General features: G+C 35.9%; 2 protein-coding genes across 2 annotated transcripts; one reads left to right on the top strand and one right to left on the bottom strand.

Annotated features, from left to right (window-relative positions):
- The first annotated feature begins 1369 nt into the window (after positions 1-1369).
- On the top strand, positions 1370-3445 carry pdzd11 (PDZ domain containing 11). The gene is made up of 6 exons (XM_065271931.2): positions 1370-1454; positions 1828-1930; positions 2019-2159; positions 2247-2345; positions 2428-2488; positions 2749-3445. Exons 1-6 carry the CDS (start codon positions 1432-1434, stop codon positions 2781-2783), a joined length of 462 nt encoding a protein of 153 aa, XP_065128003.1. The 5' UTR covers positions 1370-1431; the 3' UTR covers positions 2784-3445.
- Positions 3446-4283: 838 nt separating this feature from the next.
- On the bottom strand, positions 4284-10430 carry stard14 (START domain containing 14). The gene is made up of 7 exons (XM_065271930.2): positions 10162-10430; positions 9824-10011; positions 9304-9451; positions 8884-8987; positions 8376-8493; positions 8216-8268; positions 4284-5400 (listed from the first exon to the last, which is right to left on the bottom strand). Exons 1-7 carry the CDS (start codon positions 10190-10192, stop codon positions 5194-5196), a joined length of 849 nt encoding a protein of 282 aa, XP_065128002.1. The 5' UTR covers positions 10193-10430; the 3' UTR covers positions 4284-5193.
- Positions 10431-11275: the final 845 nt, after the last annotated feature.

Consider the following 11275-nt stretch of genomic DNA (forward strand, 5'->3'; position numbering starts at 1 on the left):
CCTTAGTGGCAAACACAAGAATTACAATCTGTCTACTACCTTTTTAATGGTCATATGTGGTTCATTTTAAATATAGCTGGTAAACCAATTGCATTCAATGTCTGCTCAAGAACAAATCATTTTAAATAAACAGAAATGTTTGATTCTGCTCGACATTCCGACATGTGTATATAAGAGATAATCTACAGCCAGCCGCATATTTTTAAAATTACAACATACAAGACAACCGGTGATAACAACCGGGCGGTTGTTTGGATATGTAGCAATCGGGGCGGTCGGGGTGTACGATTGACAGACTCTGATCTGAGAATCATTTTTCATGATTTTGCTATGTTAGCAATAATAACAGAATTAAATTTAATTCTATTAATACAATAACATTGCAATAAATACTTTTGAAGAATAATATTAGCATCTGACTGTATATAAACATATCGTTGCATGTAGGCCTACAGTTGTTTTTCTATTTTTTGTGTCCCTTATAAAAATTGCTCTTGATAAATTGTATGTTTTTATGTGAATTCATTCTTTATTATTATTTATTCAGATGTTTGGGTTTGGCAATGAATGTTTTTCTCTCAGACAAGAAAAAACAGCTTATTTTGTAATTACGTTTATTTCAGTAATAACAGATGGGACTGCAGGACTAGCTGAAAAATTGCCTTAAAAGGTAATGTCACTTTTTTGTTTTTAAGCGACCTCTAAAGATCGCATCCGGGAAAGAGTTCAATAATGTTAAGGTTTAGTTCAATGACTTTTCCCAGATGTATCTTGTTATAGTAATAAAACAAATATCCTCTCATCTCTAAGTATTTGGACACTGAAGTTGGCTCCTTTTGTGGTTTTGAGACCAAACTTTTTCCCACTTATTTTTTTGAGTAACCAGTCAATTTGGAGTTGATATAAGTGTCTATATTTTCAGCTCTGTAAATATGACCCATAGCTTCACTATTAAATATATTATTTTCTACTATGAATATCCCAAAATGTTTTTTTCTTGAAAATACTGTTAACTTTTTTATTTTATATACTAAATTCTTTATCCACAAACAATAATGGCTTAAATGCCCTCTGTATTTTCCACTTTTTCTTACTGAAATAAGATCCATTGTCTCATCTCTAAAAAATATAAAAAACATAAAATGTACACTATTTTTGAAATGTTATGATGATCTATTTAAAGATGTAGCCTAACTTAAATTATGCACTTATCTTACCTAGGTATAGCATTTATAACGACATAGCTTAACCTTATGCAAACCAATTACTGATTGTGATATTTATTTATTTTTATATTTTTGTATTGTTATTCGAATTGTCTGTGATTTAACAATGCTTTTCTTTCCCTGAATGTATGTGTATTCTTTATATTCCTTAATAAAAAATAATAAAAATCATGCGGATCACGTGATCTACAGAAGGGCGGGGCTAATGGTTCGCTCGAGGAGTTCATGGTGAGTTGACAGACAAAACTGTCGAGTAAAATAACCAGCTGTAAATATCGATTGTCTTTAATTTTAGCATGAACATATCTGTAACTTTTTCGTCTTCACCTAACGTTAAGAAAATTTGTTTTTTAAGCGCATTGCGCAGCGCATGCTATGTTTGTTGTTCATTGTTAGCAGGTTAGCCAGCTGTAACGTACTCAATGCTGAAAGAAAACCTTACAATGTAAAAGTAGATCCTTTAATAAAATAGACGATTATGTGCTTTGGTGGTTGGTAGATTAAATCGTGTGTATAGCATTTAATAAAATCTTTAGTATGACTGTCTTATTTTAAATGAAAGGAGTTAAATATCCATATCGCTGTTCTTTCTCTCTCTAAGCTCTAAAAATATGGACCAAAAGATCCCATATGATGACTATCAACTGCCTGTAGTGTTTCTTCCCTCCTATGAGAGCCCACCCGCGTGGATTCCTCCACAGGAGGTGAAGGTTACAGCCACAAACATTACACATGTGTCTGTTAACTTTTGTGATCGTATTGTCTAATAAATCATTTGTTTCTTATAATCAGAGGATACATCACCCTGACTATAATAATGAACTTACCCAGTTCCTACCTCGCACCATAGTCTTAAACAAACCCCCTGGTGCACAGCTGGGCTTTAATATTCGTGGTGGAAAAGCCTCTCAGCTCGGTATATTTATTTCCAAGGTGAGTTTTCTCAAAGACTGGTTTGTTATTTATTTATGCAGGGTTTTTTCCTTTATTTATGTCGGTTTGCAAATCCTGTTTTGATAGGTAGTGCCAGATTCTGATGCACATAGAGCTGGACTTCAGGAAGGTGATCAGGTGCTTTCGGTCAATGATGTGGATTTTCAAGACATTGAGCATTCAAAGGTAAGATCTGATATAAGGCAAGTGGCAAAATCAAATTTAACTCGCCTCCTCTAAACAGAATTTTGTGTGATTTATGTCTCAGGCTGTGGAGATACTGAAGACAGCAAGAGAGATTTTGATGAAAGTTCGCTACTTTCCTTACAGTAAGTATATTATATTCATCCTTCTTTTGTAATACGTGCATACTAGAGATAGATCAGGGGTTGTCCAAGTGACTTTTAAAAATGCCTCAGTGTGTAATCCTTTTACTGACTCATTTTAGACAGGAAAAACACTGTAAAGTACTGTAAACAGGTTGTTCCTTAGTGCTTGCATTTGGTTTAATTCCCAGGAAACATTACATCTAATTTAATTTGTTTGGATGAATAAAAGTGTCTGCTAAATGTTGATCTTTTTTTTCTAGATTACCAGAGGCAGAAGGAGAGGACTGTACACTAGGTGGCAGAGCTGAATTGCATAAGGAACAAACGTCATGACGCAGATGATGAGGCGTTGGCGTGTGAATAGAGCATTCACTGCTTCATCTTCCTCCCACTAATGAATTCTTCTAAAATACTTTCTTCAAAGAAATAATTTCCAAACACTACAAGGACATGTCCCATGATTCAAACCTGTTTTCTGGTATCAGGTTTTTTGAATAAGCCAGCTGTGTAAAACCATGCATTATTTTAACTTTTTAACTGTTTGTATCCAGCACACAGCATTTCCATATTTTCTTCTTTTTCAATCTTAATTACATAGAGTACATAGTAAGGTTGTTGTATCACATACAGTGTGCATATGAAATGGAAGTATGGGATATTTATTGATTGAAATTAGTGTATACATTCATTAGGACAAAGGGCACATTGTGAATTATGGTCTGCTTTTAGTATTATTACTATTTTAAGAGGCATTGGTGGAACAAAGCTAATAATGTCTATTATTGTCTGTGTGTAATATTTATTAACATTTTCTTGCTTTGCGATTACATTTGAACATTTGCAAAATCTAAAGCAACATATTTGGTTTTAATGTTTGGATTAGTGAAATGCTGTAAAATAATGTCCTGCTGAAACACAATGCTACTGACTAAAGTATAAATTACTAAAGCAATCCTGTTCATTTTTTCTCTGCTCTTATTTTCATTTAAATATCAGAAAAATAAGACCTTACCTAATAGAGTATGTGGCAACTCCTTGGTAACAACTTCTAGCTGGTTTTTCCACAATTAATCAAAATGTCACACCTCTCATCATCTCGTTCCTTTGGCTAACAATAGCTGAACGGTCTAGTTATGTTGTGCCGATTTGTATGCAAGCAGCAATATCTGCAATCCCACTTACAAACCTACATCCCACCAGAACCCTGCGCACAGTAAGTAAACAACGCCTCATGGTTGCCTTGCATCTCCCCCCCCCCAAAAAAATCTCCTGATTATTTACATAAACTCTTCTTAACAGGTGGATGGATCTTTTAAACTCGATTTGGTCAGCAAAATAGCTCACAACATTGAAAAAACAAAACATTTTGATTTCATGAATGTTGAAACTTAGCTAAAAGTAACTTTATGGCACCTCTTACACCAAGGGTCTCCAACTTTTTTGTGAGCACAGGCTACCACAATAGATTAAACAATCTGCAGGGGTACTTTTTTATATGGTCTACTCAAAACTTTTTTTTTGGTTTACTTGATTTTATTTTGTTAATATGTTTTATCATTGTTTAAAATGCTAACATGCATAAAAGAAGCCAAGCTAATATAAAAAAGTAATATTAAAATTGAGTTTATCAATAGAATGTGGTCTGGTGGGCATCCCTGTTGGAGACCACTGTCTTAAACTATTGCTTGCAATCATTTTACAAGTTTTCTCACCTTTCTAAGTCACTTTTTATGTAAATAAAAACCAAAGCGCAGCGTAATAAACTTGCAACACTATTGTGAGAAATAAACAGTCAGCAAAAGATTTTTGGACAATCATTTATTAAAAATATTAAAACCATATTACCCTTCATTGAGTGAGGACTTCATATATATGAAATTCAAGTTAAATGTATACATCCATCCATCCTCAGACAAGTCACTTGTCAGAAATACAAGTAACTTTGCCTTATGTTTCCTCTGCCTGTTACAGGCAAATAAGCTACAAAACAATTCAAGTAAAAGCAAACCTGAGGTAATACCACTCAGACTGATTTAACCATAGTAAAGCATCATTAATCACAGGTTTTCTCTCCTTGTTACTTCTTGTCAATCATTCATTCTTACGCATAAGACACTATGGACACTCCCTTAAACAAATACATTACCAACAAATATACAAGAAAAGAATGACACTGTAAGTAACCTCTCCTTTACTATAGAGATTTTTTTAAACAAGGCTTAAATAACATGCTGGACTACAGTCATTAAGAAATAAACATCATACCGAATTTCAATAATAGTAACAAGTAGCATAATTAAAATAATTCAGTATAAATAAACAAACAAAAAAAATCTCTTAACCACCTTTAAAAGTGTTTTAACTTAAGAAACAGTACTTCATAGTATTTTCTTGCAAAAATAAAAAGAAGCCACGGTTATGATGTGCACACTGCCATAAGAAAAATCGCCATTTTTAGGTAATCTAGGAGCATCTGTTGTTTGTTGCCAGTGCCAAATTATGTGGTAAAGGTCGTAGGAATATTCCTATTGATCATCTGTCACACGTGCCAACGTAAAAATGCGATCAGTGCAGGGCACAACCATTGTAAACAATATCTGTGCGATCAATAAAAAGAAACAGACCATAAGTGACGTGAGGTGTAACTGAACTGACCCCCTGAGATGGACCACATCAAGACAGGAGTCTAAAGGACTTGAGTGGTTTTAGCTGCTGTCTTCATTCTCCTGAGCATCTTTGGTTAAGCTCTCGTCCACGTTCTCGAGTGAATCGACGCGCTGGATTGACAGTTCTGCTGGATCCATCATTGGCAGCTCGCTCTGTATGGGGTACAGCCACGGTTTGTAATCTGGATTGTGTGCCGCTTTCCATGCCGGGTAGTTTTGGCCTGCTTTATGAACGCTTCTTAAAACCTGTGGAATAAAAGATGACAATCAGGGAGCGGCACTATATGTATATATGAATGTGTCGTTGAATTGTTCTGTCTTGTGTAATGCTAACCATGAAACAGAATGCTGTTTTACCACATTTTCAGGCGGAGCGTTAGCTCATTTATTTTTTTAGCTAACTTCAGCTTATAAATAGCGTTTCTGGTTTCAGTCAGGTCTTGAAAATTTTTGCCAACAGTGATCACGGTGTACAATAAAGCACGTTACGATTATATTGCTAAGCAAACACATAATGAGACACACACACACACACACACACACACACACACACACACACACACACACACACACACACACACACACACACACACACACACACGGATGCATGAAAACACTTTCTGATATACACAATGTACAATATATTCACTTCAACCAATGAATTCAACAAATACATGAAAATGGCAACCATTCAGTACAATAGTAAGTGTCTTAGTAAATTTTGATACCTTTAAATGGCACTTTTTGGACTGTAAATTCAAATACAGAAAATAAGAAAATAAGTCTAGTCTTTAGACAAAAAATATCATGTGCTTAAAACAAGCAAAAATATCTGCCAATGGGTTGAGAAAATTAAGCTGGAATTAAATGTCTTTAAAAAAAAAGTAAACTTATTTCAAGATTTTTTTCTCACCCCATTGGCAGATTTTTTTGCTCGTTTTAAGTGCAAATTTACTTAAATTGTATATTTTTTTGTCTAAAACTTGTACATATTTTATTAGATAATTTTGCTCCTCAAGAAAATACATATTGAATTAAGAATTTGTAAATATTACTGAAAACAAGACAAAAATACTAAGAAAGTCATTTTTTGCAGTGTAGTTAGCATAATGGCTAGGTTTGAAGTTAAACCGTTACCATATTGAAAATTTGCTATTTAACCAATTTTTACAAGCTTACAAAAACTGATAATGATTTAGAGAAATTTTATATAGTTTGGCAGACCAGTCAAAATTATTAATACTTAGGTTTCATACATCATAACAGAAAAAGGTTAAATCAAACAAATTGTATTGTGGGTTACTGTATAGCACTCTGTAGTCAATATTGGATTTTGAACTTATGAATTTTGAAGTCTAAATTTGTTTTTATTTTTAGTAAATTCATTTAGACGTAAAAATTCATAAATTGTGCTCATCTGTGAAGATTAACTTGTTGCACAAAACATGTCAAACTTTTGTTAAAGGGACACTCTTTTTTCAGCTCCCATAGAGTTAAACATTTGATTCTTACCATTTTGTAATCCATTCAGCTGAGCTCTGGGTCTGACGCTAGCACTTTTAGCATAGCTTAGCACAACCCATAGGATCTGATTAGACCATTAGCATCAGGCAAAAAAAAATAACCAAAGAGTTTCGATATTTTTCCTATTTAAATCTTGACTCTTCTGTAGTTACACCGTGTACTAAGACTGACCGAAAACTAAAAACTGAGATTTTCTAGGCAGATATGACTACTCTCAAACTGGCGTAATAATCAGTGAGTTTGCTGATGTAACATGGCTGCAGCAGGCGTAGTGATATATTACGCACTGCCCGAAAATAGTCCCCTTGGTTACTTCTCTAGAAGGGGACTATTTTCGGGCAGTGTGTAATATCACTACGCCTGCTGCAGCCATGTTACAGCAGCAAAGTCACTGATTATTACACCAGAATGAAGAGTATAGTTCCTAGCCAAATCTGCTTAGAAAATCACAACTTTTAATTTTCCGTCTGTCTCAGTACACAATGTAACTACAGAAGAGTCAAGTTTTAAATAGGAAAAATATCCAAACTCTTTGGTTATTTTTGAGTGCGATGCTAATGGTCTAGTCGGATTCAATGGATTGTGCTAAGCTATGCTAAAAGTAGTAGCGCCAGACCCCAAGATCAGCTGAATGGATTCCAAAAAGATAAGAATCAAATGTTAACTCTAGGGGAGCTGAAAAATTTACATATTTTCAAAAAAAGTGGAATGTCCCTTTAAACACAAAGCTTATTTTTTGTGTGATAACCCAAAAGTCTATGGGGAAAATAAATGGGCTTTTTAGTGAGCAAACCAGTGTCCCGCTAACTTCTGGGGTTGGCCTACAAAAATACGTCATCCTTGTGGCACTTCATTATTGAGACATCATAATAATGGCGTTTAATAATAAGAAATGACACAACCAGGCGTGAAACAAAAGCTTGTTATCATTGTGTCCATTGGACAGGATTACAGTCTGGAAATACAGCAAACAGCCCAACCAAATGAGTAGATTAAGATATCAAGACTATAAAACAGACAGCCACAAACAACAAACAATGCCAACAGGGATGTTTTTTGCATTGGCATTTATCCCTCATAAACCCCCAACTCTAAGCAGGCCTTCTTTAACACAGATCCTAAACCAGTATCATGTCTTAAAACCAGTATTAAAACAAAAAATGAAAATGCAACATAAAAACAAGATCTATGTTGTGCACAACAGTGGAAAGATGCCGAGTTTGTACTAATGTAACTGTTTGCACTAATGTAACTTTGCTGTGTCAGTCTTAGCAATGATGAATAAGACTTCAAGTGACACACTGTCATAAGTGTACTGTAATATGCAGCCTACAGACAGAACAAGATAAACAAGTTTCACATTGGCACACCAGTGCTGCGTGAGCGTCTTCAGTACAAGATTTTCCAGTCGGTAACCATTATGCCTATATACCAACATATAAAGAGACTCTAATCCGCCGAGTGTCCTGCACTAACATATCCGCCGAATTTACCAGAACACCGAACTACACTAATAAAAAATATTTACAGTACTTACATTTGGTGCCAGAACTTGAGATGCCTTGTTGACAACCCATTTTGGTAGAGACCCTAAAACAAAAAATGTAATTAATGAACTAAAAATAATATAAACAGCATAAATAAGATGCTTCTTGGGCAAATTATGTGAATATGTCAAGGGAAGGCAACCGACTTACCTCTAGGATCAGCTTGGGAGAGGTATGTGAAAACGCAGCTTTTCTCTCCTGTTGGTTGGATCAGGTAACCCGTAAGAAGGGAAACTGCCCTTACCAAGTTATTTCTTGGGGGATATTTCTAAAAAAAGCAAAGTTGAGTTGTTAAGTTAAGTTAAATAAAACATTTAATGTTGATAGAAGGCTTTACTAAAGCTATGCTATTTCCCTGATAAGTGTAAACATTACAGTGCTCAACATCAATCTATTCATAAATCCTGACCATCCCAACATATCAACTATGGCTCAACCATACAGGCAGTGATTAGGAAACCTATTCAAAACCAAATCATTATATTTACAATTCAGTTATGTGGCCTGTTGGTCAGGAATTATGCACATTTATGTGAATTTAATAAAACAATGCCTTAAAATTTAGAGGATTCGAGATTCATATACTGTAAGAGTAGAAGCAACCAACTAGATGTGCATAATGCAAGATGCACATGAAAAGAAGAAAATAAAGACCTACCGGGTGCTTCACTGAGAAGTTAACGATCACATACTCATCTTCAGACGCCTGCCATGACCGCAGGGTCACAACATCCCTGTTCTTCAGTGGTTTCGGACAAAGCCCTGTGGACAAGAGCACAAACAAAGTAAACAAATATAAAGCTTGCAGGCGGATGGACCATAAACACCTACCATGAACTACTCATTACAAGGCAGAGGAAAAAGAGGAGCGTTATCTTGTTGTCAACTATAAATACGCACTAAAACTTCCCTAGAGCTTATATATAACCCCAAGGCACTGTGATAAGCTATTATACAGAATCACTTTCTAAGCTTTGCCTGCTGGGTGAATTACAACTGAGAGTACGATAAAAACACGCGGATGACAAACGTAATAAAAAACACTATAAAACACTTGTACAAGTTTTCATAAACTCACAGGAAAAGTAGCCCACGTCAACATTAGGAGCCAAGCGAGCGATGTCGAAACTCTCCAGCATTGTGGGATCCCATGTCTTCCTATATTGGCTGTCATGAAGCACGTCATACATGATAGCAGCTGATACATCGGTTATGGTTATTCGACACTGAATGGGAAATAATGTATTTATTATCATATATAATATAGGATCAAGCCCTAGGTTTACTGAGGTGCGATACCAGAAAGCAGGTATAACATTGGCATTTTAAATGTTTTGCTAATGGACCTGGAGTAATATAGTGTTAAAACAATACAAACATTATAAAATATAATAAAACTCAAGCAATAATAAAAAGGCCATTGGTTTGCTTGTCAGGCCAACTTTAAAGAATTTTGGACACAATCTGGCAAGACTGTAAGACCAAGATCAAGGCCATGCTGGACCAGCTAAAAACATCAAACCTGTTTAACTTGTTAAACATACATGTTATAAACGTCTTGGTAATATGTATTATGATGTAAATATTTAGCATCTCACCTTTATTTTGTGAACTTTTGCAGAGTTGCCCTTGTTCCCTTGAGTCGCACTTAAAGGAGCACCTTCGACCCAAACCTCCATTCCGTTCTTATCATACTTGCTGATCCAGTTTTCCGTAGACAGACACTGTCTTTTAAAGTCATTAAATGTGGATTCATCTGGAATAATTCCCGAGCGTCGAGACATACCTGAAACAACAAAACACGGTCAAATACGGATCTTCACAAACACGAGTAACCTAAAACTCGGTATCTTCCTGGTGCGAGGAAGAAATTCAGCTCTTATAGTCACAGATTCGCATTTCAAGACCGACAGGATTTTTGTCGCAAATTCCTCACCTGTCGTCAGATCGTGGAAAACTCTCGTCATTGTTCCGGAAGTCGAACAGGTGTATTACGAAAACGGCAATGTGTGTTTACCTGGAGCACTGAGCGCGTTGTGTCGTTAACCACAGTGATTTAGCGTACTGACATGGTCGTGATTTTTCACCCACGGTCTTTTATTTGGTCAAGGGAGAGCTGTCGGCACACTGTGTTTTGGGTGTGTCGAGGGGCTCGTGCGATTGGTCATTTTGGAGTGGTGTGCGACCCGCGCGCTCTCTACTGCTTTACTCATTTACATAATTGAAATTCTATGAACCCCGCCTCGTGTTTACTTACCGAAACCCATTGATAAGAGTCTGCTGAAACTATGCTTTTAGAAACGAGCTTTGTGATGAATGGTTGACAAAAACGAAACGTAGAGAACTGAATAAAACCAATTGATTATTTAAACTATTTTATTTATTGATATATTTGAACAAAGATGTAAACTGAAATACACGCACATAAGCTGAGTCAAGGCCAAGATTAATGTCTTAAAAAATTCAACAATATAATAACAAATTATAAAATATGCTTTATTTTTATATGAGCTTTTGTGTATTTTTGTATAGTTAATAAATGTATACACACACACACACACACACACACACACACACAAATAAGCCATTATTAGATTATGACCACCTAGCTTGAGTAATAAGCACATCATCTGGCAACCAAACGATGGCACGGGTCCAGTGCCAGTTCAAAGAACAGCAGCCCAGCTTTCGGTCAGTAGAGTTTGGTATCAAGAGGGGTAGACCTGTCGATTTATTGGATTTTGATAGAAGCCAAATTGTGATCCCACTGTGTCTTGAAACCTCGATCTCAGAAACGTTGCGCTTTGTGACTGTACTGAGTAGGCCTACATATCAAAAGTGGTGCACCGTGCACGGATGGCTAAATGAAAAAGCAGGTTTGTGCTACATCACCACCACAACTGATGGACCTGCTGTTGACATCATGGTACCAGATACCCCAGGACACCTATTGCCACCTTGTCAAATCAACGCCTCTCCTAATAGCTGCTGTTATGGCAAGCTAATGGAGGCCCTACAGGGTATTAGGCAGGTGGTCATAATATTTGGCT

This window comes from Paramisgurnus dabryanus, chromosome 16 (assembly GCF_030506205.2).
Source record: "Paramisgurnus dabryanus chromosome 16, PD_genome_1.1, whole genome shotgun sequence".
Taxonomy (NCBI): domain Eukaryota; kingdom Metazoa; phylum Chordata; class Actinopteri; order Cypriniformes; family Cobitidae; genus Paramisgurnus; species Paramisgurnus dabryanus.